General features: G+C 51.7%; 1 protein-coding gene across 5 annotated transcripts in view; it reads right to left on the bottom strand.

Annotated features, from left to right (window-relative positions):
* Positions 1 to 23327, bottom strand: part of LOC105274486 (protein groucho) — a 65779-nt gene extending 42452 nt beyond the window's left edge. For 2 of the 5 annotated variants that reach the window (XM_011330660.3, XM_011330662.3), the window contains exons 1-3: positions 22143 to 23327; positions 7355 to 7452; positions 5591 to 5654 (exon numbers count right to left, since the gene is read on the bottom strand). In XM_011330660.3, coding sequence (XP_011328962.1) covers positions 5591 to 5654; positions 7355 to 7452; positions 22143 to 22196 — 216 coding nt within the window. In that variant the 5' untranslated portion in view covers positions 22197 to 23327. Of the gene's footprint in view, positions 1 to 3742; positions 3807 to 5590; positions 5655 to 7354; positions 7453 to 22142 lie in introns of those variants that run through there. The other 3 variants (XM_011330659.3, XM_011330661.3, XM_011330663.3) reach the window with 2 other exon arrangements.
* Between the last annotated feature and the right edge of the window lie 3712 nt (positions 23328 to 27039).

Below are 27039 nucleotides of genomic sequence, written 5' to 3'. Positions count from 1 at the left end.
GCGAATACGAGTAGGGCGAAAACGTAATAAACGCGTTTAGACGTCAGGAACGTGCTCGAAGAACACGCAAATGTTCTCGACGTTATGATTCCAGCGACACCGGTAATATTTATTTCGCGATTCGATAAAACTGCCGTTAATACTTTAAACGCGAGCAAATTCGTCCGAATGAATATTTCACGAACCTGTTTCGGACAGGCCGCGATTAATTAAACCCGTTTGTTTTAATAATTCGATATTCATTCGGCGCGGTTTATCTTCGAAATTACGATTATTTTGTAAATTGTGAGCGCTACAATGTACATATATAGGAAAATGCGAATGTAGAAATTTGGCTGCGCACACGCTCTTGCTTTTAAATATAAATTAATCCGCCCATATTTTTATTACATTCGCGCTCACGAACATTATCAATAAATCGCGAAATGTATATTTCAATCGGTTCTGTTCTTGTGAAAATAATAATTTCGCTGAAAGCTCCCAACCTATGTTACCGTATAACCGAACGTAATTATGTTTTCAATGCACCGACCTTACTAAAATGTCGAGGACAAATAAAACGGAGAAAAACGATTAAAAATTTACCCATGATGTTTCTGCCTCGTGTTTTATTCTCTTTTTCTTTTTCGCTTGTATTTTTTTACCGTCACGTCAAGACAATTATAAATCGTTTTGCTGGACGATTCGTTGGAATGTAGGTCGACAGAAGATTATTCTCTTATTCATACGGCGTTTTAACGGATTCGCGGACAGAAAGAGGAAGGATAGTTAAGAAGAGCGCGGCTGCACGAAGATCGTCTCGCCGCCGGAGATCGTCCTCCGACCAAGTAATTGGCTTTTAATTAATAGACTTCCAGCCGAGGGAGGGCGAGACGGTTGGAAGAGAGGTCAGGATCTTAATTATCGCGAGACTGGAAACGCTACTCTCGCGGTCGAGAGACTTCTGATACGAGTGAAACACACCGTGAACCGTGAACGGTGACGGAGTCGATTACGGTAACGAGGTGAAGCCGTGTCGAGGAGGAATCTTTTCACCGCGATATTTTCGACGTTATGCACGCACTTTGTCTGCACGATCATTTCACGATCGGATATATACGTCGAGGGAAGAAAGTGTCCGTAAAGTCTTCCCGTCGCCCTTAAGGTCGAAGATAAATCGAGTCCCCGTCTGTATCGTACGTGCTCGCGATGGTCCCCTCTCGCAGAATGGTCCTTATCCAGCCTCCTATCGTCCGCGATGAAAATCATTTCTGTCGCGAACACGCTCTTCAAGTGACGATGACATCCGACTCTGACCGTATACGAGCGTATACGACTTGCAAATTTCGCCCTCGCGCTTAACCGAGTCGGTTCTGATTCGATCAACAGAAACATACCACCACGCATGTGTGTATGTATGTACATACGAGTGCAATAGCGACTGTTTGCGTTCGAGTATTCATGCTACCGGATGATTCGAGCGAGATCGAAACGCGATCGCGTTATCACGCCGATTCTTTCACAGCACACGCCTTTCCATATAATATTTAACGACATTTCTTTATCTCGTGAGAGTGTTGCGGAATCGCACGACCGGCGAGTGGATCGCGCGCGCTTAATGTGCAATCCGCGAGCGGAAACGCGAAGAGAAGAACGTACTCACGCCAAAGTATCGGATGGCACATCGCGAGAGCGCAACACCGGACGAAGTGCCTCGCGGCGGCAGCTCGCGGTTAGCGCGCTCGTAAAAGTTCACGAGCTCGACAATTACATGAAAGAGTCGTAAAGACGTAATGCCCCGTGGCCGACGGCTATACAGTCGTCGTGTCCCGTAACGACGTCGTAGCCGAGCATCCTCGCGCGCGAACGTGACTCTGTACGCGGTGGTGGCTTCCATCGCGAGCAAATCCGGTCGTTGGAACCGCCGGCGACCGGGTTGTCAGCTGGAAACGCGTCGCACCACGCGTGCGTTTGTCACGCCGGAAAAATCGAGGGAAACCCGACACGGGAGAATGGATATCCCCGCTTATACAGCTACCCCGTAACCAGTGTTCGGTGATATTGTACTGTGCTCGCGCGGTGGATCACAATGGAGTAGATCTCGCGAGAGTATTCGTCGTGATGCAGCGGAGAGGAACCGACAACACGCTTCATTCACGGAGCAGCGAATCACTATGGCAATTACGAGTAAGACCATGGCGTTGATAACAGCGCGATGCTTGGTCCGGTCGTTGATCGTTTGGTCCGGTGCTCGGGAATTCATCGATGACGAGGACGACGAGAAGCACCCACGCGGGTGCGCGCGGGAATCGATGACTCGCCCGACGCGAACGGACGTGTTTAGCCGACAGACGCGAGTACCTGTTGCTAACGCGGACCTAAACCCGATACTACGATAAATTCTTGTTACGTCGGTAATCAATCATCAATGATAAAATGGCGCGATAGGACGATAGCGCAATAAATATGCTTTCGTACTCGCCGATCGAAATTTGATTAAGTGCATTCCGTGGTTTCGCTATGTTTCGCGCCGACGTTCGTTACCGCGCGCCAGCGGAACAATGAGCACGCCACGCCACATCGAAACGAAAGTGGGATAAAGTACGGTATGTGTACATTTAAACCTGTCGCGCACGCGAGTGGCGAGTCTGCCAATCGATCGGAGTGCGCGCGGAATGAAGGATCAACGCGCGGAACTCGCGCGCGAAGATCGATTGATCCGTACGAGAGCAAGCGCGCGTATTCGAACGCGACCGGGCCGAAGCGGCGCGTACTTGTACGACGTACGTACGTACGTACGTGAGACGATCGTGCGATTAATCTTCATGCCGGGCGTGAATCGGCGGAAGTGCCACGTCCACGCGAGAGCGAGCGCTGTGCATTTTATATGAAGTTATTTGCATCGACCCCGCGCAGACTACAGTCTATAAATTATCGCCCGTCTATAATGCACGCCTCGCGAGCTTTGGGCAACGAACTCCGGACCGTGAACTCTCTCATGGCAACGGCAACGTGGCTTTATCCGCTTTGCCGACATTTTTTCAGGATTTATAATGACGATATTTGGATGTTTTGTGACAATCTAACAAAGTTATGTTGGAGTATGTAAATCTCTGTAAACGACTGTACAAATTCTCCTCTGAAATAACAGATGGAAAAGAATGTAGATGGGACATCGCCGCGACCTGCGGCGAAATTAAAAAAGCCTCTCGCAAAGAAAGCAACGCGCCTCCTCCGCGCTTCGCGCTGCTTAATGAAGACGCATACACAGCCGACGGTGTATTCGCGGTAACAAAGATCTACGGACGAAAGTAAGCCGAGATTCTCGACGGCATCTACGTATACTCCCGCGGGACAGAAATTCGAAAAACAAAGCTGGAAGAGGAGCCACGTTGGTGAGTAGGCGGCAGTAGAAAGCAACGTGGCTCTAAATTATTTCGCCGACACCTCGCGCGGCGTGACAAACATTTTTTACCGCAAATAGAATTTCCAAAGTTACGCTCTGCGATGTTGAAACGCGTAATTAGACTATTATCGAAGACGAACGTACCTCTCGGTATACAACATTGCATCGTGGTAGAAATTTAACGAGTTAAATGCAGAACATTTCCCGTAATGATCCGATCAAGAACGAGTGCGAAAATGGACCCTAGAGAGACAATCTCTCCAGCCGCGAAAAGCGCGTCGCGTCATTTCCCAGTTCAGGCTCTCGACGAGCGAACGATCTGCTGCGCGAAAGGTTTCTGTAAGCTTGTGCACTCACCATAACGTAGTGGCGTTGCATCTCGGTCTTCTCCTGGGCGAGTTTCTCCAGCTCCAACTTAATACTGGACAGAACAAGCAGGAAATCGCACGTGTAAGCTAAACATTAGTAAGTGCAGGCGACATTCAAAAGCTGTGGGAAACGGGGGGGAGGGCAAAACGAAGAAAGAGAGAGATCAAACCCTCTCTCTTTCGCATCGGGGGAGCCTCGTGGCGCATTTCGGCTTCGGTCGTAGGTGGAGAACGTATATAACGCAGAAACGAGATCAACCGAGCTGTCAACGAGTCGAGAGTCTGAGTTGGGCTCCGTGGCGAACGAGAGGCACGATACACCGAGTACGGAATCGTGTGGTTCGATCATGATCGGCCAGTGATTCGTACGATCGACTCGTTAATCCGTCCTGGATTTTTTTCGCACATGTTTTTTCTGGCCTGCCAAACCAATTCGTTCTTTCGATCGCGCTCCCAGAATCGAGGGATATTGCGGAGGGATGGTGCACAGCCAAGCCATTAAAAACACACAATTAGTGAAGCCGCAACAAACATCGATAATAATTGTTATATACTGGCCACTGCGTGTACGTGTGTCTGTGTACGTGTCACGTGTGTGCGAGTTTTACGTGTGTATCAATAGTGTGGAAGGTATTTTTCGGAAGCGTCACTGATCACGAGCGAGTAATTCATAAAAATGCGCTCGTCGAATTTTTCCATCGCGGGTTCGATTGACTAGGCAGCCGTGCGTAAATACGAGTAAACGCGCGCAACTTGTTAGATATTAAATAACGGGATCGTGTGTTTCTCGCGCCGAGCCGCAATTAACGATCGCGCGCGGCGGCCCGCGTAATCGTTGGAAACGTGTTCGCGCACTTCAATTGCCTCCTTCAGAAAGAAAGTTGATGCGGGATCAATACGAGAATATCGACAGCGCTGCAGTGCGTAGTTCACCTCATTAAGAGTTAATCTTCACCAGCTTTGGTCACCGTTTCCCGCGACGCGCGCGTTAAAGCGCATATTAATATTCACTTGGTCGGCCATGTTGTCCGACAACGACATCAGACCGGGGACAAAGGCGAACCGTCCGCGGTGGCGATAACTTTTTTAACGACGACAAGCCCGCGCGTCGTATTTTTGTTTAGCGCACGTCGCCCCGGCGCGGGAAAATAATCTCGCGGTGGCGGTGGCCGACAAAACCGCTTGTACCGCGGCAAATGAATGCGCTCGTATGCCTGTAACGCTCGAATGCGTCGCGTAGCCAGCATTGCTGTTGCTGCTGCTGTTGCTGCTGCTGTTGCCGTTGCTGCTCCATGACTGTACACCCGCGATAACGAGTGTGGGTGCCGTTGTCCCTATGATTCGTGTTGCCCTCCGTGTTCCCAGCATTTTTGGGTCGGGACGATAATTTCCTCCGGTTTTTTTCCCTCTACTGCTCGCAATCCAGAATTACACCTCGGACGTTGCTCTGACGACCCGTATATAAATTTTCTTTTAATCTCGCTGTCACTCCGCGTAACGACGACGGACCGCGTCACGAGAACGCGGGTGCTATCGCTATTCGGAAAATTTATCCGGCCGGAATCAATTCGGTTTCCGAATAATTTCCTGGCCTTTTAAGCGCGGATCATAATTCTTCGCGATTTTACGAAAATTAAAATAGCTCGCGCGCACGACCGAGCGATGTCTCTCGGATCCGAGCGCGACGAAAACGAATGCATTTTAATCTGGGAATAACGGCAGGATGATCCATGTGGATTCAACACGTGTGTGTGTGTGTGTGTGTGTGTGTGTGTTGTGTACTCATGTGTGTAACCGCGTTGTCCTTTTCTACGTTCTCATCCTTCTCCCGGCTTACCATCACATAATGCCTCTGTATCTCTATTTTTTCACTGGCCAGTTTCTCGCACTCCAATTTAAGGCTGTGTAAGAAGAACAAGAACAGAATATTAATATCTACTATCCCTCGAAATCGTCGGCGGCATTGTCCCTCCGCTTATCGTTCCTCGACGCGACACTAAGCTAAAAAACGCACCGTATAATACCGTATATCACGAACGAGAGAAAATTAAGGGAACCTTTCTGTAACGCCCGTGGAAAGCTTCAAAGGACTTACAAGCAAGCGAGTAGAAATGTTTTCTTTTTTTTACCGATTTCACGATCGCGATAATAGCGTTACGATACTTCGACGAAATGTCCTTCTCTTTTCTTTTTTTTCAGGAAGAAATGAGGAATGGAATGACAAAGAGACCCCATAACGGGGCGCCAAGCCGTTTAATTTGATTCGAGGGGAAAGGTAGAAAACGCGGTAATTCCGACGCGGCGTTTAATATTCGTGAAAGGCGAATCGGGGAACGCTATACGTTACGCGGCGCAATCTCACCTCTAAGACGATAAATTAGCACGGTATTAACGATCGCGCTCGCGAGTGGCAACTCTCGTTACGCAAGCGGCAATACTCGCACGGTCGGGGAGTCGATTAATTATTCCAGATTGACGCCGTGCCAACGATTTACGGGACGATTTATCGGGAATCACGTTGCGCGTTTAAACACGCGCGCGACTACTACTAGCCCAAGAGATAGCGCGTTCTCCGTTTCACGCCCGCCAATACGTTTTTCCCTCTCCCTGATTAATATCTCAATCCGCGAGATTTATGTACGTTGCTCTCGTCGCGGTGTTTCTAAACGCAGGGTACTATCTGTGCACATAAACACACACAAGGCCGATATCGTTATTTCAATTATTTTCCTTTTCATCGGTGCTCGTACTAGAAACTCTGGCAAAAGGGGACAGCAACCGGATCCTTGTACGCGGAACTTTGCAACACGACAAATCGACGCGCCGATGGACGGCATCCGTGTATCCCACCGATCGCAGATGTTAACCGCGGGGCTTTCACGACGCGGAAGCTAAATCCGCCAAAGTGCGCGATGCGTATTTCCGAGGAAACGTGTTTTCGCTGCGATTGCAGACGCCGCGCGCACGTGTTCGCCACACGCTATCCAAACGGAGTCGCCGTTCCTTCTCCAGACCGCGCGCATACTTTGGTGTACACAGCTTCCGGTCGGACAAACAATTATCTGCCTACGTCCGCCGTTCGTCTCGCGTGTACGCCCACACGGTATTTGCACGAGCGTCTAATGGACGCGGTCCTGCTGTCTACGGACGCGAACTCGGTTTACTCCACCCGAGAAACCGCCTAACAGAGTTTATCGCGTTCAACTAACCACGGGAGAAAAATACGTATCTCCACCGAGAAAACGGAAATCTTACCGGAAAGTTTGCCGATCGCGCAAAGCTTTGGGACAAATCATCAATGTCGATTTGTTGCTTATCGCTACACTGTGAGTCAACCGGAACGAGATATATATGCCGCCTGAGGTATACGGGAAATGTAGATTATAAATAATTTATATATCAGTAAAACGAGTTTGGACAAGGGAGACGTACGTTTCGGATCGCGTGAATTAATGGGTGAATTATATTATAGCGAGATTATTGATAGCTTGTAAGAAATTAGCCTTGGCACATGTTGCTTCAAGGAAAACCTTGTTGAAACATACATCTCCGATTGTACCGCGCGATCAAGTTTGTCAGTTGACCGAGGGAAGAAGGATACCTGTGGTACTGAGCTTGCAAGAAGCCAAATTCCTCCTTGATACGATCACAGGACTCGCTGACCGAAAATTTGAACGGCTGCCCAGGTTGCGGTGGACCCTGCAACATAAAAACACCATTAAATGCATCAATGCGCCGCAATCCCTTAACACCGTTAAAGCCCGTAATATCCTCTCCCGCGCCCAAGATTTATTCGAGAGACTTGGTTGCGGACGTGCAGGTAACTCGCGGAGAATCGATATACCGGCTCGAACAAAAGAATATTGCCACTTGTGTGTACGCTGCGTGACAAAAAGCCTATTCAGTCCACGGATTAATTGTCAAATACGATTCCCCATACGAATACTACTGTCGCTATTTTTTCTCATGGTGGCAATGGAATTTGGTCACTCTCCCAGACTTATAAATGCAATAATGTAATTTTGCGTGTAAGCATTGCGTCTACGGGGTACAGATCGAGCTCTCTATTTTCGATGATTTCTCGTTCTTTCAACAACTCGATAATGATACAAGATCCAAGATACGTCACGCGAGACCAACTTGTTAACTTACTCCTCGATCGCAGTTGCATCAATGAACACATTATTGCCGGACGCGCTGGCTTTTTGTCGCGGCGTACACCATAGCACAAACGCCGATTGACTTTGGTGGTTGCTGTATCAGCACCCGCGAGCGTAAAAGCCACATTATTACCGGTAGTACTGGTGCTACCCACCTACGTATACCTGTTGGTAATAACGTTACGAGCGTGTTATCGATCGTTTTGCACGTCGTGCCCCGCAAAACGGATACGCCACTATGGCCTCGTAAAAGCCGGAATAGCTCGCTCTCCCTTTCTCTCTTTCCCTCCCCCTTTCCCCAACCCTCGCCGTGTTCTCTCGCGTCATATGATCTAGATTCCAGGGCGGTTGAAGAATTCCGGAATCGCGGCGTTTCGTGCGCGAACTCGCTAACGATCCGCCGCCATCGCCGGCGCGATCGCCGGCTGCGCAAATGAAAGTCGTGCCAAAACTTGTGAAATAAAAGTCAACTTTCGGCCGCGTTATTGCGCTAATGACTTATACGTGATACCTGCAAGCCCACGCGCTGCAAGCTGAATGTGATATAGCCGGGAATAAATATAAACGCTTGTATAAACGAAAACAACAAATTTATTTGTTGGCTCTCAATGCGATCCTCGTATCTTCCGTTTTTAATTTCACATTTCGCCCGTTATCAGAGAGGTATTACGTATTCAAGCTCTTATTGCTGCTGCTGTTATAATATATCATAAAAAAAGAACTCGCGCATCCCGATATAACATATTCCAGTGTGCAGGTAGCCCTTAGAAAGCCTCGTGTAGCTACTCGTAGAGTCACCGCGATGTATTTTATTACTCTTCGCGACTTTGAGTCGGGCTTCTCGACCGGGCGCATTATCGCACGTGTATGTTCGAATTACGCCAAGGATTTGCGCGTCAGGCGTGCAATATCTTTAAACGGCCAAGCCCCGGGATCGGGGCGAAGCCGTATCCGACAACATTGCCCACCTCGCTCGCTTGCCTGCTCGCTTGTGAGGCATACACGCATAGGTATCTACGTCCTGCACGAATGTGATTTTTTTAAACAGCACGTAACACGAGTGGATTTTCTCGTCCGTCGTGAGGGACGGGCGAGCAAAGTTAACACGGACCGGCGAACAGCTGATCGCAGCGGAATCGCTAATCCAATTTGTATGCGACAAGTCACGACGGTCAATCCAATTAATTTATTGGCTTTTGCCTGCGGAACGGAGCAGCAGCGGACGTCAGAGATCCGACAATGTTGCTTGACATTTCCCGGCAGCGCCTGTTAACAGATCGATGCGGCAAGAATCCCATCAGAGCACCGTAAGGCGAGCGGAGATACACGGGACGGATTTTCATTTCAGCAATCACGTTCGCAGCTCTGAGTGAATTGGTAAAAATTGCACGTGACAAATACGTACATCTAATTACGATGTATGAAGAAACATCGGGAGAAATGTCACAAATATCTCAAAAACACATCGACAACTCGTCAGAGAGAAAGAGAAACATTTCTTTTTTTTCCTTTTTTTTGGTGCAACAACGGTGCAGCATTCATCGCGTGTCGCGTCCAACGCGAGGGAACGCGGATAACCAGCGATGGAGTTTCGCGTCGACAAGCGAGACGGGGAAAGCAACACAGCAGCAGCAGGACGGGCGGGCGGGCGACGCGGTTTAGCGCCCGTCGAAAAGCGAAGCGCGCGCGAATTATGTCGTTTCGACGAATAATAATGAGAGAACGTAGCCGTCGCGTACGTCAATCAGTGTCCTTTACGTGCCGCGGCCGATTTAATTATCCGATAGCTTCCTCTCTCGCATCGCGTCATTCCGTCCCTCTTTCCACGCCGCGCTTTTTTTTATTCCGCGCGATCGAGAGCCATCGCAACAGCGTTCGCGCTCACGTTCGGTATTCAAATAGCGCGTTATCGCCCCGACAACCCTGTGAAAACGATAGCCGGGGCCGGATAACGACGGACAAGAATTGGCATTAAAGCGCAACGATCGGTACGATCGCGCTTTTATTGGTTTTCGAGTCTCGCGCGACATTTAATACATCCCGACGGATACTGGATTACCGTTTCGCAGTATGTTATCGCGAACGGCTCAATGGAGCGAGGAGGAGGCCGCTCAATGAACGTTCGTTAAAGCCGACGACGGGCGACGTCATCGTTTATGGTGAACGCTGTCTCTCCTCGGTGTCGAGAGAGGAGACGACAACTCGGCCACGCCATTACGTCCCAACACTAACGGCAACAGGACCAATCGGTTGCGTTTGCAGCCACTCAAGTACGCTTAAGTGGCGCGTATCGCCGCGTCTAATTACGTTAGCTCCATCGATCCCGCCGCCGTCCGTCGTCCACTAGATGCCTGATTATCGGCACGTATTATCGGACAGGTTAACTGCTCTCTACGGTGTCCCCGCTTGTGTGATCAAGTCCGTAACCAAACATGAGGCACGCGCGCTTAAGTGCCAAGAACATTTGCTCATCTCGAGGTACGGTGAACGGACATTGTGCCTGCAATAAGGGATGCGCCTAAAGCGCGAGTGCCGATCGCACATGCACCGATCTATTTGGAGAACGTTCCAAATCTCTTCCTCGTTCTCGTTCTCGTTCTCGTTCCATAATCCGCGTCGTCCAGTTGTACATTTTAATTTACAAATGTTTCGTCCTTACGTCAAAATTGTGTTCTCCTTAAAAGATTCCATAAAGATACCTGTATCCAGCTACGAGCAACCGATACATCGCACTAGTCAAAGAGATGGTGTAGTCCCGAGAGTTGGCGGCCGCGCGCGCTCGTCCACTTTACTTAGAGGCTCTCGTGAGAAACTCGCTAAGCCACGGTGGGATTACGCGGAAGGGAGACGCAAACAGGGAGAACGGCCGGGAAGAGCTTCGAGAGGGTCGGCGGTTTTCGCTGCACCGCAAAACCACCGACTCGTGGCGCGGATTCCAAAACCACCCGGCGACCAGAACCGACCGCGTTCGCCCTATAAGCGAACCTCTCTCTACCACCTTCCGTTATTCCGTAGGAGGCCACTGGTCGCGGAATATCGTCGAAGCATCTCGCGCGCGCACACGTTCAGCAAAAATTTCGTGCTTCGTCTTGTAACGATTCAAGTACTGTAATCCGAACACGCTAATCCGACATCGCATCCACCCGCGCGAGACACCCGTAATCAATCGACGACGAGCCTAACGTAGAATTTTCGTAATTTCCAGTGGCAGATTAAGCGAAAAACGATACGTGGACGAATCGATACGTCAGACGATACACGCGAACATTGCCAGGCAAGCAAACTCGAGCACGGTTGAACACCGAAATTATGCAACGCGATAACGATTCCCTTAATATTGCCAGACAATACGTCTCAAGATTTGCATGAGAGGTGAGAACACACGGTCGAAAGAGAGAGATGGATAGATGATGTGCGCGAGGGACGAGGAGGGAGGAAGCAACGTGCGAGCGGTTGTATCTTATTGATCATTATGATTATTCCCCGTAGCAGACTGCGAATTCACCCCGAGACTGCGGGGCACGACCGCTATTTGCATAAGCAATGCATTTTGATTCGTAGACCCACATTGTACTCGGTACACTCGGGGAATGACATAAATAATGCATAGAATAATGATAGCGCGCGCCCGCGCGCGCACGACGTGCGTCCCGTGTCGCGCGTGAAACCGAGTCTATCGCGGAACGAGACGAGGACGATTTCCGCGCCCGTAATTCTTCGGTATGCTGAAATTGCAGTGCGCCACGGCGGCGTATGCATTTCGTTTCTACATTAACCATCCACGTTAACTATCGCCAACGATATAGCGACGGCTATACTCAGTCGTTTCTCCTCGCGCAGGAATTTCCTCTTTCTCTTTCTCTCTCTCTCTCTCTCTCTCTCTCTCTCTCTCTCTCTCCCTTCGCGTCCCCACGCTCGATATGATTCGGCAAACCATTCATTTCGCTTTTACCTTACACAGAGATCATAAAGAGAGCGGTGCATACAAGAGGCGCTTGATAAAACCATCTCGCGGCAAGAACGCTATTTGAAAAGAGAAGGGGCGGTAACGGCGTCGGCGCCTATCCGCCGGCAGCGTGTATGTCCACAATGCGTTCTTTCATATGCGTCAATCTGCCCGTAGGGCACGACGGCCCGTAACGCAGCCCCACGATGACGCGAAGCGAGCTGAAAACACCTGACGGGCTGTTCTCGCGCGATTCTCCGTCCCGGCCCCGACATAGGCCGGCAGGTAGGCACTCGTGCAGATCGCCTCGATAAGGGGCGACCGCAGCAGTTTAACCCGCCGAGCAATTAAGGCGATACGATCGGCGCTCTTGTAAAATAACGTCACACCGGCACACGGCGATGGATACACGGATGAATAAGTGCTACCCTCCGTTTCTCATCTTCTCGTATCCACGCGGGGTTCCTTTCCTTTCCTTCGCGCCCTCCTCCAACGCGCGAGTGCACTTACACGAATGCTTTGCATGTGGCGTCTCACGTGCACACGACGCGATAACCACGATGATGATGACGACGACGACGACCAGCTGTGCGCGACCGAGATCACCGCGCGGGGGACTTAACTTAATAACACGCGCACGTTGACGTTTATACACTCCGTTTCCCCGTGGCAAATGTAACGTGACCGCTCCCTCCTGCCGAGGCTACGATACCCCGCTAAATCGCGATTACGTCAAACGTCGTTTCCCATGCTTTTCAACGAGACAAGAGGAAACGCGGGTCTTTCTGCGCGCTTGAGAAAAAATTGCGGAACAACTGCATCCAGGTCAACAAATTCTTGTCAATGTGATAATAAAAGGGGCACAGAAAAAGCAACTTTTAATAGTGATTCAGCGAGAGAGTACGCAAAAGTTGAAAAGTTACGAAGCACCGTTGTATCGTACCGTAACCACGTTGTGTTCGCGCGCACCGTAAAACAGGCTCCAGGTGAAACACGAGATAACGGAGAAACAGGGGACGGGAAACGGTGAGGAAAGAAAGGAAAAAAAAGAGCACACGGGAAAAGGCGGGAATAAAGATCAAGCGGGTACAGGAGCTGCGGGCAAACAAAGAGCCGAAAGCTATGATTCGGGCCGTTCCGAGTAGACCAGGTAATTACCGGTTGAGAGAGAGATCCGCGTCTTTTTCCTCCGCGCTTGCTATCCACGAGATCTGCACTCTCGCTCGAGCTCGTGGTAAGCGAGAGAAAGAGAGGATGGGAGCCCTCGACCAGGGAAGAAAAACTACGACTACGGGCAGATAAAAGCGCCACGAGGAAACTCCGTCCGACTGTGCGCGAATGAGCCGCGCGTGGTACTTTAACGTGGCACAAAGGGAGCTCAAATATCGGCCAACTGTCGTGGCCCGCCGCTGTCGTCTCTCCCAACCTCCCGGAACGGTCGTTCGCTCCCCTCGCCACCCGTCCCTGTCCCTCCTTTCGTCGTCTGGTACGCTCGGTCGCCAGCAGAAGCGAGAGCAAGGGGGGTCGACAAAAGCGACGGCGCTACAAAAGCTCCGGCGATAATAGGAAGCACGGCGGGAGCCACCCTGGCAGTTCGGCCACCTAATCTGTTACAGTCATAAACCCCGTTCTTGCCATCCTCTCCGCCGTCCCCCGCCCCACCCCGGTTCACGCTGCCGCCCTTTTTACGAGTTGCTCGCCCCGGGAGCAGCTCTGCCCTTACATAAAACGTTCGTCATTCTCTTCTTCTCCCGCTTCCCGTCTCTCGCTCTCCCTTTTTTGCAGATTGATTCTATCAGCGCCTGCGGCATTCGTCCCGCACCATCGACGGCAGCAATTATCTCACCAAGTACGTGGCGCAAAACGCAGATAAATCGAATTAACGCGGAATTTAACGTCGCGCCTCCAGTTTTCCGCCGGAATTATTTCTCGCGTTTGAATTATGTCTCATCGAATTATTCTTTTTTTTCTCTTGGTAACGTCTCGCGCATCAACGTCTCCGTAGCATCAACGGTCCATGGTGCGGAAGGGGCGACACGCGAGACACTTGGCGGGGATTCGGTAATAATACGAGGGTCGTTTCCCTCGGGATCAAGGGGCGAGATCGCAGGAATATGTTATAATTACCACCAAACTCGGAACGCCGGGAGTCAGGCGAGGGGAAGATTGGGGATCGTGTACCGATCTACCTCTCTCGCTTTCGACACTCGCGACAATGACTCGCCTCCCCTCCTTCCTCCTGCCTTCACTTCTCGATCTCCCGGGAGGCCGATACCGCCGCTCTTTTCCTCTTACTTCTTTTTTTACGACCCGCCGGCGCGTCGCAGCAGCCGGTAACGTCAAAATGAAATTTCTCAGGACGAGGACGGTCGCGCCACTCTCTTACCGCTCCCTTGCACGATAATCTCGTTATCCGTCCCGACAACCGAGGGTGGAGACCGAGCGGCACCCCTCGTGTTGTCTGTCCCCTTCGTCGTCGCACAATGGGGGAGTGCGTCGAAGCAATGAAATCCGAGCGCGCGGCCACATCACTCGAGAGCATCTAAATTGCGATTCTAATCGGCCCCGCTCTCGTGAATGTCCTCCCCCTTCACCCCTCCGACCATCCGTTTTGCGGATCATAAACGCGTGATCGCGCTGAGTCATAACGCGTGTACCGGCCGAATTGAAAATGACAGTCGATGCTTCTCGGCGGGAAACGACAAGATAAAACGTTCGTCAAAATAATCGCCGCGCAATCGATGAACCGACTGCGGGAGATTGTCCATGAATAACGGAGAATTTCACCGATACGTTTTATATATATATGCTACCAGACCGAGTAGAAAAAGGCAAGAAGCTGCGGGACCATATGTCGTATAATCGTAAGAAATGAATTTTATTTTTTTGCCTGTACGTCGACCATGGTGAACCACTCACGAGGCAACCATGTTCGATTCGACGTGCTCCGAAACTCCGTTTTCGCATTAATCGTTTTTCTATGCCCAACTCGGTTCATTGAAGAGAAAGAGAGAGAGAGAGAGAACTGCGGCAAGACTTGTTTCTTTGCTCCAGTGATCGGATGCGAGTCGAAAAACGAAAGGAACGCGTAGAACGGCGGAACGTTAAAGCGGGGAGGAGAAAAGAATGTCTCCCTCGTGTCTCCGGGTTGTCGAGCCATTATCGAAGCTATCTCTCGACGGTCGACCAGGCGTTTTTAAGAGCACAGTCGGCCTTTATCTGCGAACAAGCTACGGCTAATGTAGATCCCTGCGCGCGCGACCCGACTTTATCCTTCCTTCTCTTTTTCCCCTTTTTTTTATTTTTATCATTATCCATCGGCCGACCGCGCGATACCTGGAACGGAACTATATACAGGGTGTCTCGCAGTCGTTTCCTTCATTTTTTCAGTTTCTCATGTTTCAAGGAAAAGGTAATTCTTTCAGCGGCACGGTTAATGCTCCGCGAAAGACAAGACGCGATTTTACGCACAGGAACCATATGCATCTACTATTCTTCTCTCTCTTGTTCAGAAACATGGAGGCCGCAGTATTGCGTCTCGTACTGCGTGAAATACGGGAGGTCGTAGGCCATAAGAGACCCTAAACGGAGAAAGTGAGAGGCGGAGAGTGCGAGGGAACGCGCGAGAGAACGAGAGAGAGAGAGAAAAAAAAGGGGGAGAAAAGACGAAAAGATGGTAGCCGCGAACGGGCTCGTTCGAGACGGTAGTATACGGTAGCCGGCGTGTATATCATTAACCTCATCCTCGTTTTTCGTCTCCCCTTCGCCGCCCACCCTACCTCCGTGACAAGCACGGGTCTCAACGGTCCGATGAAACAGGAATGTGCCGTCTCGCTCTCACTCATCCGCGTTGTGCATCGCGACCCTCGGCATCTCTCTCTTTCTCTCTCTCTCTCTCTCTCTCCCTCTTCTTCTCTCACCACTCCCCCTTGCAATGTGTACGTGTACACTGTTCCCTCCGTTCCCCCTTCGATGTCTGTCTCTTCTTTCTCCGTCCGTCCCGTGCGATACTCGCTTCGTCTCTCTTCCAAACGACCGACTCCGACCCGGCACAGCACAAACGAGTAATTAACTATCTCCGTGTGGGACACGTGTTCCCATCGTGTTCTCCCTCTCCTTCTCCTTCCGTTCGTCCCCCTTTTCCTCCTGCCCACGCTCAGACTCTCCACTACCTTCCACCTCGCTCTCTACCGACTCTTCGTGTTTGCACACACTCTCTTATGTTAATTCGGCTTAACGCCCAGAAGCCCTCGAGGGGTCGAGACGAGCAAGCGAGCGCCTCGCCTCGCCTCGACGCCAAAAAATTACGGGCGATCACGAAGAGGGAGCCCACGACGACCGGGGTGGTCACGGACGATCTCGTGGAAAATAATAGGGATGTCCGGGGTCCGTTCGTGTGTCACGAGGAAAGGGGAGGACAATCACAAGGAGGTAAGGGTTGCTTTCTCGCGCGACTGGCTTCTTCAGGGTTCCTCGAGGTTATTCGTTATGCGCGACAATGTCACCTCCCTGCATATGTGTCCCGTTAATATCCGTACAAATGGATAGCAGCTAATTTTTCACGACGCGCCGGTTGACGTGTGATTCAGCATCTCACTAATCGACGAACGTTAGTCTGGTCGTGAGCAAACTCTTTTCTTCGTCTTCGATCGTCTTCGATCTGCCCAATTTGCTCATTGTTATTAGATAGTTTTGGACCTTTAGGATCTTCATCTGTTAGTCCAGATCGAATCGGAAACACATCACGATTGGTAATGCCAGAGATAGATGGATAAATTTATTTTACTTGGGGGTTAGTAACCCCAAGAGAGAGAGATGCGCGCCACTAACAAACTCGATTATTCCGACGTAATCCGTAGCGGAGCCTCTAATGGCCGGGTAGTATACCCAGCCACAAATTTATCCATGGCATTCATTCATCTTCCTATTAGCGATGAATAATTCCGTTGGCGTTTACGTGCCAATTTCCTATTCGTCCGGGCTGTAAGATGATTGCCCACAGAGCAGTGGAGACGGTGTCGTCGCTCGACCACGACCTCTTCCAGCCCCGCTTGCTGCCGCTCGTTGAAAAATCGAATCGAAGGGTCAAAAGTTACATCGCGCAATAGCGAGTAACATCGGATAACTGTAATAACTGTCGGCAGTACACGTCAGCGTACACGTGGTACGTGTCTCTTGCTAAGCGCATTTCCGTTAAACCGCAAATTCTGTCATTAATTCTGACTTGTCTTTATGCAATAAATAGTACACTTTAGAAATGCAGGCAAAATATTCTCTAAATGGGCGACAATTAACGTACGGCCAGGTACTTGACTAATAAATTGCTTAATGATGTACTAATGTACTAACGACTAATACTCAATCAACCCACTCATTCTCTATCCAGTAGTTAATCACCGAGGTTATCTTATAATGTTAGGGAAAAAATGAACGACGATAGAGAACAATAAAGAATAATGGGGAACCAGGAACAGGAAAGACGAGAAAGAAAGAGAGAGAGAGGTAACCGTTGTCACGAAACAGAAATCCTGGAAACGGGATATCTTCCGGCGTGTAACGTGCGACTTGAAAACAGCGGGAGGCGGGAAAAGGAAGAATGGAGACACGACACGATAAACTGCCAAGTCTAATGCCAATTAGTGCCATTCTCTCGTACCAACAGGCCCGAGAGGTCTGAAGGGACCTTTCCGTGAGGCTTCATGGACTTTCTTTTCTCCTTCCTCTACCTGCAGATTCAGGTATGCCGCAAGCTGTGCTTATACGGATACACAGGATATTCGCAAAATCGACAGGTACTCTCTTTGTCAAATGCAAATTCTGCAGTTAGAATGGAGCGTCTGTTTTTTTTCATTCAGAAAGAACGTTTTATGGTGGTCCCGACACCAGCAGGGAAACATGATGACAGTCAGGTCTTGACAATCAGGTGTGAAGTTGTATCTCAACGGGGGCAAGGCATCCGGATAAGCACGAACTCAGGTCAGAACCTTACCGATTCGGATCCATTCAGTTAAGCGTACGGAAAAACGAAAGAAAACCAGTGGCGAGTAAATTGGAAATAATCATGAGGGGCTCGTAGACGAGGCTTTCGCCCGGGGCTACCTTCCAATCTCCTAGTGGACCAATTTACGACACCCTGAGGGCTCCCAGAAATACCCTCGTAGCTCTGGAGGGCTCGTTTCTCGCCACGGGTAGTGGAGGGAGGATTATTTCGACAGGCAGAAGGGCTTGCATAGCTGTTCGCTCGTTTGTTCGTTCATTCGTTCGTTTCGTTTATTCACGCGTTCGTTCGATGCTGGCGGCGGAATTACTGACGCGTTTAGAATTTTTCATCGCCGACGATCGGATAATTACACAGTCTAGCTGAAACATTTAATCATCATGACACGTGTTTTGTTTTTTTTTCTTTCCAGTTCGGCCATCAACCGCAGCGATTATTATTTATTACATCGTTGGAGCGTGTCGTCGGTCAGGGAAACGGTACGACACGGAACAGCACGGCACGGAACAGATCGCTCGTCATATCGAGCGTGTTGATCGCAGCAGAGTGAAAAACGGAGCAGGGGGAGGAGAGAAGGCACATCGATTGCGTGTATCACGCGAAACCGCTTCCTACGCGGGTCGCCGCACATTAACGCGTAATTGTATCTAAAGGTAAATACAGACGTCTCGCGATAAAATCGGTAAACGCCTCACGCGTTACGCGTTTTACCATCAGCAGATGCGGTGATGCCGCGATAAGACAGCTATCGGAAAGGAGAAAGCGCAGGTAAGGAAAGTGGAAATTAAAACCGCCGCTCGCACGATTCGCGTACGCAGACCGCAAAACGTGTGTAAAGACACGAACGCACACACGCACACGTCGGCCCGCAGATCTCCTCCACCCATTCGGCGGCGCGGCACCGTGTAATTACGTCGGGCGAGAGCACGAGATCGCGATCCGGCCTCGGCCAGGAAACGTATAATGGGAGTATAATGCGTGAAATTTACTGGCCGCATCGGCATAATGGACGACGTGACGCTCAAGATATCACCGTGATTCCATATTTCCGAGCGATGCGCGCGCGCGGCGAAGCGTAGCGCGGCGATCCGCCGCGCGTATGCGCCGGTTTAGGTCTCGGATTTTAATACGAGCAATTACCGGAACAGGACAGGACGGGACGGGACGAGACGGAACGGGACGGGACAGGCCAGACCGGATCGGTCCGGATCGGAGAACTTCCCTCCTCCCTCACTCCGAATATCTCCGTCGCACATTTATCGGTCTCGGCCTGTAATTTCGCCGAGTTGAATTTCAACGTAGCGTTTATATCATCTGGATATCGCCGATACGCCAAGATACAAATTCGATTAAACCTCCGTCACGGTAGCGCGATGGGTTCGTGTTTATCGACGGGAGAATCGGGATCTTTTTTGCGGTTCTTTCCTCGACGTGAGGCTCAAGAGACGCTTCGAGGACTTTGAAGAGTAGTCGGTCGACACGACTGACGCGATCATTAGGGAAGTATTAGAGCTACTCGTGTTACACACGGCTGTGTGCATACGTGCGACGACGGGTGAGACGAGAGCCTTCGGGATCTTGCGCAATCCGGGATTAACATATTACCGATCGGGAGGTATCATCGACGCGCCGGAGAAAAGAAGGAAGACAAAAACGAAGGAGTCTACGACCGGTTACGCGCTAAGCTCACGAGCGCGCCGGCGGGTTTTTTCAGCTGTGCACATTCGGACGCATTTGAACAGCGTGTCGGCGCAAACAGACCGATTAAAAGTATCAATATTTGCCGAATCGGGGGTCCTGCGCAAACGTGCGCCGTGCAGTTTACAGGAGGTAGTAACTCGACGACGAGGCCCGGTCTAATGCGCGCGCGTGTGTGCATGTATGTGTGCGTGTGTACGTGTGTGTACGTAACGCCCGTTGACGTTCGCAACGTGTACCCTACTAACTAACGTCAGCACTTCGCACCGTACGTCCGTCCTTTACCGCTAGTCACGGATCACCGCTCGCTACCCCCGTGTGATACCTCCCTATCTACCCTTCAGTGGCGCGATATATATTCGGTTATGCAGGGTGTCGTACATGCGGAGAATATTTTAGGGCTCCCGACTCTCGAGACGCTCGAGAAATACAGCGCTCAGACATGGAAAGAAAGACTTCCCCAGACAAATCAGACCAGTTATGTCTGAGTTTTCGATTTAAAGTTGATAGCTCGAGGGTAGCTGGCTTCGGTTAAACGTGGAAGCAGGAGGAGGAAGAATTCCAATATGCATTCCTACAGATACAGCCTCAAATATCCTCGGATATTGTGCGGCATGTCGTATCTATAATACATGCAGCAATTGAGACCACTCTTTTCTGGAAACTTTCCCATCCTCGTCCCGACGTTCCACGTGCTACAAGACTGCCGGGTCACATCCGGTGTAATACCTGTCATTAAGGTTGGACTCTCTCTCTCTCTCCCTCTCCATGGTTCTCCAAGCTTTCATTACGTTTCCCCGACAGGCATATGACACCGTCTTGGGCTAACGACACCGCACAATGTGACGTTTGACTCTTGCTTTCGCGCAACGCAGCAATTATCGCTCGCGGCGACCGGTAAATACGCACGACTCGCTTCTTCTTCTTCTTTTTCTTCTTCCTCCATGAGTCACGCTCGAGAGATTGTAACCGGCTCGATTAGCGGGTCGCGAAAAAATTGTTTGTCCGCGGAATTAACGGCGAGCATCGTTACGCGCTTTTAGCACGAGAGAGTTGCGTCTCTCTTTCGTTCGGGGAAGGAAAAAAAAGGCGTTAATATCCTGTGTAATGGCCGGAGGAACGTTATATCGTCGAGCGAGAAAGAAAACCGAGAAACGGCGAACGTGACGGGACTACGCAACGACCCGCGACGAGGCGGCAGTCGTGGCGGACGATGAGTCGTGCGCGACGACTAAGTCGCCATTATCTCGACCGGGCCATTAAATGCAGACAGTCCTGCTCGCTCGATTCACGGATCAACGACTCCGACGTGCCGTGGCGAAACGCTTTTCGCACGGCCGCGAAGCTAATGTCGGACGACGGCAAATGCGATCGTTCCGCGTACCTACGTATCGCCGAAATTTCGCAGCGAAGCACGCGCGCGTGCACGTGATCGCATCATAGAGGCATGCACAAATTCCACTTATCTGAATCTACCTTTCGTTCATTCGCAGCGACACTTTGGTACTCGCGAAACGTTCCGCGTGTTATACGCGCACTCGAGCACGTGGCCTCATTATGCCGTCCAATGTCGCGATGGCTTTTCTTATGTCGTGGTGTATGACAATTTCTCTCTCTCTCTCGCGCGCGCGCGCGCGTCGATGAAATTTTAAGCGACCGATGAAATCCGACACGGCCGGGCGAGGCACGAAATGCCGCCGTCGCCGAGTATTTCTGCGTCGCCGATCGAAATCGCGGCGTATTCGCTACGGACCGGCGAAACTCGAGAAGTCACCGTGGAGTGAACGACGGTTCGTATTACGAGGTGCAAATCGCGCCCGGTCAAAGTAACGGGAGCGAAATCGAGCGCGCGCCTGCGAAAGGAAGAAACGATTGCTCGCTTCCCGTCGCTCGTCGGAGAAAAGAGACTCGCCTAACTCGCGTCATTATTACGGATGCAATTACGCGTTCTCTCGAGGGAAAAAAAACGAATAAAAAATGCAAAAGAGAGATCGGGCGTCAGCGTCGGACCTCGCCGCGCCATCAAGGACGAGGTTAACAAGGTTAACAGCGATGTAAATTACGGACGTAAATCAGATCGCTGCGCACGGCGCAGCGCGGTCGGTCTGCGCCGGCGCGCCGCACGACACGACGGCCGCTGCATTAAGTATGCAACGTGCTGTAAAATAGACCGGACACTCGTCTCGAAAAAAAGGAATGCGACCAAGGCGGCCATTTCGCGAGGCGAGTGCACGGCGAGCAAAAGCAACGCGTCGGGCGCGTCATCGGGATCTCGCGCGCGCGCGGCCAATTCCTCAAGTTGGCAACCCGAAACGAGCGATTTTTTCCTCCCACGCGAGATGCACCGCGCTGCGGCGGATATCTACTTTGCAATCGGCGTGTCGTCGGCAGCTGGATCCGAGAACGCGCGGTTTCTATTTAACAGTTACACACAGCTGTGGTTATGCAATTTATCCGCAGTGAATGCCACCATTGAGATACCGGTTGGTACATACGATTGGCAGATACGAGATTGGGGTATAAATAACGCGGCGAAATTATTATTATCGTGATCGTTGTTATTGATAATTGAGCGATCGCTACTCACCGGATGCCTGGCAGCGGCCGCGACGGCTGCGTTAATTCCGGCGCTGGGATACATCCTTCCTGCGTGGTTTCCCGCTTTGGCGCGTTTACAGGGGGAACTTGCGTGCGAGTATCACTTGCGGCGACGCACCCACTTTTTTTCAGAGCGCGCCGAGACGCGTCATGTCACGTGTCACACTATTTCGACGGGCGCGTGTACTCTTCAACAATAATAACAACAACAAACATAACAGCAACAACAAGTGCGAAGCGGCGAAGAGCGTCGACCGGAGAGGCTCCGAGCACTTGGAGGACTTGGTCGAATTCACGCTTGAATGGCCGCTACGAAGCCGATCGGCACTCGCGACGGTGACGTGACGTCCCGCAATCTACGTTCCGGTGCGATCCAGTAATCGAGAACGCGATCCGCGACAACCCGTTTCCTCGCCGAAAATCCATCGGCGGTCTCCAATCCATCCGCCACTACCGTCGCATCGGGCGCGAACGGTCGCTTCACGTGCGAGCAGCGAGTAGCAAGTCTCTCAGAATTGTGGAGTCAGGAATTGAGGGGTCGTCGCTTCGATTATTCGGGGAATCACGCACGACGTTCAACCGCCAATGGGACGACGCGAGGTGCAACGTTCTCGCGGCTCTTTGTGTTCGCGGCGAGCGACCCTTTTTTTCGATCGGTAAGGCAGGGAAAGACCTCTGTACGGTGCGCTTTACGCATCGGAAAAACACCGGCCGCGGTACATTCCGAATCGTTCTCCGGAGCGCCGGAGTTTCCGATTATTACGTTTATTATACGTTTGTCAGACGATTTGCTTTAGTCCCGTTTCTTCATCCCTTTCGCCGTCGGCGAAACGTTATCGCGAGCAACACTGACGCGTTACACTTGCACACTGCACACTCTTCGTTGTTTACCCGTGCACGAGACGTCTGCGCGCGCGCGCACGCGTAACTTTGGGGTTACGTCGCTCCAAAGATGCGATGCAGAACTGTACGCGCCCTTCTGGAGCTCCTCGGCCGACGAAACAACGGCAGCTCGATGCCGTCGAGACGGTAAGTGAATTACGAAGAAAACTTTCCACCAGTAACAAGTAGCAATGTTACGAGACCCGACGAGCGGCGCGAGGCGCGCGTACGAACGGCATGAACAAACCTCACTCGGCAACGGTCACGAAGCGACTGGTGGATAGGCCGATAGGGGGGATGGCGTCCCCTCTCCGGGTGGTACGGATTCCTCCCCGCGCCATTCCGCTCCACCACTTACACTCCTTTACTCTTCTCCCCGTTGCCCCGCGGCTCCGCGGCTCCCACTACTCTGCGTTTAAAGCCGCCAAGCATCCCCTCGAATGTCTCTCGTCTCCTCCACGCTCGTATTAACCGGTGCGATAGCTCCTTCGCAATTAAGTCGCGTTACGTAAGGATCTCGAAAAGGCGAGCACGAAAATCACGGCTCGTTAAAACGTTGCTCTACGTGTCCCTCTTACCAACTCTGTGTCTTTCTCCCCTCCCCCCCCCCTTTCAATCTCTCTCTTTCTCAACGATGTTGAATACGCGCGATCCATTTTATCGACCTTCACAACGAGGAGGTGTACGTCCGTCGTGATTTTCGATCGTCTACGCGCGTCTTTACGATCGCTTTTACGCGTCGCTCGGCCGCGATGAATGGTAATTCCGGCGGAGCGGAATTATATCGTCATTAAGCACGGTCCAGTGTCCCGATTTTGTCGTTTCGGTAGCCGACACTGTCGTTTCACGCGACGGCACTTTGACTTTACAACGATATTGCGAAACGTGTCACGCTCCTGGTTTGCTCTTTCCGTGAGCACATAGAAAAAGTAACTCTCCCTCCCTCCCTCTTTCCCTCGCTCCCTCGCATTGACAGTTTATCGACGCTGATTACCAGTCATGCGTTTTTTTCCGTTATCCTGGAAGCATTATCGCCTCGATACTGACGGCGACGACAACGTCGCAGCACTACGAGCAAATAACGCTCGTTTTCGCGATCGTCTTCGGAATCTGAGCAATTTGACGTATCAATCTCAAAGAGAGAGAGAGATGACCGCTAAAAAGCTGCCGGTTCCCCGGACGTGTCATTATCCGCACTGGCACCGTCACGAGTGTGTACTTGGTCATGTTCCGACCCCTCCCCCCCCCCCCCGGTCTAGATTTTTGTGAGTCTGGCAGCAGAGAAACGCTGGTCCACCGGGTACCGAAAAGTTTTCGGTCGCGAACAGATACGGCCAAGCACAAAACGAGGATATGGACAGAAAGGAAGGTGAGGCGCGGTGCGGCAAGGCATACCGAGCATACGCGTCGGTATTAGTCGTTCCTCCGGATTCGCTACGTCGTGTGCAAACAAATCGAAAGTTTTTCGCAAAATGGCCGTCACCGGGCTGACACGGATGTCCGCGTAAACTCCCTCCCCCTCCCTTCCGCTTCGCTTTTCCCCGCGCCACGTTTCCCCGCTTGTCGACCGGCTGCCTCTCTCGCCACTCGTGATTTCCCTCACTTCCCACACTACCACAAATATAGCGCCTCCACCCGTTTTCCCAACCCCTATACAACGTAGCTGCGTACTGCATAAAGCGACAGAGTGACAGAGAGAGAGAGGGAGTGAGAAGGAGAAGGAGAGGGGAAGGAGGATACGTATACATACGAGCGCGCGCGCGCGCACGTACGCGATATAGCTGGGACATCTATCCGTGTGTGTACACGCGTGCGCTGTGTGAGTGTGTAGCGAGTACCATCATGTACGCGCGATTGTGTGTGCTAAGGGGGTGCCCCTATGTGAATATCGCGCGGCACACAGTCCCAAGCAGTTTCCTACTTGATTGCCGCTATCGTCCGCTCGCCTCGTAAAGGCACTGACTCCGCGCGGAACGCGCCGCGCGCCTCGACCAATCAGCGCCGTTCCGTCCGACACTTGGCCAATCGTGGCGCGCCCGCCGCGGCCGATCGACTCGGCGGCGGCAAAGAGTCGAATGAAAACGCGACCTCGGCCAATGGCGCGCCGACTTTTTCAAATGACGCGCATACGTCGCATCCGCGCGGATCGTTCGCTCGCTCGCCCCCGAGCCCCACGAGAACGTAGCTATACTGAATAAAGGTGCTACGCGAAGCCGCAGCGAAACATGAAAAATAGGGGGCCACACGAGGAAAAACACGGACCCGAGGGACGAAGGAGTATGAGGTGGAGGAGAAGAGAGAGGCGGAGAGGAGAAAGAGAGGGTTGGAGGGCGCTATAGGATGGATCCTACGAACCGAGACACCGAAGACTGGGTGCAGTCGGGGTTGCGTGGGATGGGTCGGGAAAGGAGGCCGGGACGACTAGAGTATAGAGGCCGAGGATGAGAATGGAAAAGTAACATAACGAAACGTCGATCCCATTACCTGGGATTCTATTTATCTCTCTCCCTCTTTCTCTTCCTTTCTCACTCCCACTTTGCCGTGCTCTCCCGCTTCCGCGCGCCACACCGCATCCCGTACCATCGTGCAACCGTTCCCGCTTTCGGCCCTTAATCCAAAGGAGGATTAGAAAAGCCCATTGTCATGCTTCGCGGAAAGCGGGATGGGTAATATACGTACGCGTATGCACGCCGTATCGTCCCCTTGTGCGTCTCTCGCACGTACCAACGCGCGCGCGGGAGGAATAACGGGGAGAGATTCCCCTAATGAAATATAATAAATAGGCGACGAAGCGCAGAGAATGCACGCGCGCGCATGCACGCATACTAAAGATGCGCTCGCACGGTTTACGTTTATCGCGAGAACCGTGCACTTTTTTCACCGTGCGATTCTCAACGCGGTGTAGTAGGTACGCTCTGGACGAGTCTATCTCCCTCGCTTCCACAATCGCGCGCTCTTTCATCCCAGCCAGCTCGCCAGCAGGCTCTTTATCTTGTTTTCACGGGGCGAGAAGGAATATAAGGCAGTGCCGCGGAGTGTTGGCGAAGCTGTCGGTCGCGCTTGGTCGGCTGCGGTTTACGCGAAGCCGCCTCGCCTTGCCTCGCCTGCCTGCCTGCCTGCCTGCCAAGCCTGCTGGTTTGCGTGTTCGCCGCTCGCAACGTGGGGATATCTCTACGTGTCCTCGACGCGGCTCGACTCCGGTGCTCACCGAACGGTCGGGAGAATTGGAAGGAAGGAAACGCCAGAAACGTAGCTAAGCTACATCGGGCGAGCGACGGAGACGGAGGAATGAGAGCGGCACGAGAGGGAGAGCACGATACGCCGCGAAAAGCGTCGACGAGCGAGAGACCGCGCCGGCAGGCGGCTCCGAACCGGTCGCTGCGGTTGCCGCGGTTAACCGCGCCGGTGCTCTCAACCCGCGGCGACCGCGACGGTCGCACGGTCGCCGCTGTACCTCTCGACTTCCCTCTGTCCGCGTATCCTTCGAAGCGACAGAGATTCGCCAAATTGCGTCCGTGATGAGACTTTTCCCAGTTTAGTTTTAGGTTTACATCGTTGATCCATATAAAAACTGAGTAATTCCCCCGCCAAGTTTCCTATCTTGATTATTCGAGGCTTCCTCGCTCTATGACGACGACGACGAGATAATTTGCGCGCATTAGAGAATTTAACACCCACCAGCAATCGTCATCGCTTACTACATAGGCGGATGCTACTTTAATTAATCGTTATCGGTCGAGAGCCTCTTCGCGTTTTATTCGTCCCGGAAGAGGGAGATGGGAAGCGACTCAAAGGAGGCCCACAAGACGACTTATGAGCGAACGAGGCCTGCGGTCTTGCCAACGCGGAGATTTGCGAGGATGACGGAGCACTCGGCAAGAGCACTCTCGTTAATATTTTTACTCTCAGACGACGGCGAGCGCGCACACACGGCCAGATTGAAAATAACTAAATGCCGAATCACCGTCGCTACTAACCGCGCACACTCACACCACACGTACATA

The sequence above is a fragment of the Ooceraea biroi genome, chromosome 11 (genome assembly GCF_003672135.1).
Source record: "Ooceraea biroi isolate clonal line C1 chromosome 11, Obir_v5.4, whole genome shotgun sequence".
Lineage (NCBI taxonomy): Eukaryota > Metazoa > Arthropoda > Insecta > Hymenoptera > Formicidae > Ooceraea > Ooceraea biroi.
The sequence above is the reverse complement of the archived record's forward strand: the minus strand, read 5'-3'. Positions and strand labels throughout refer to the sequence as shown.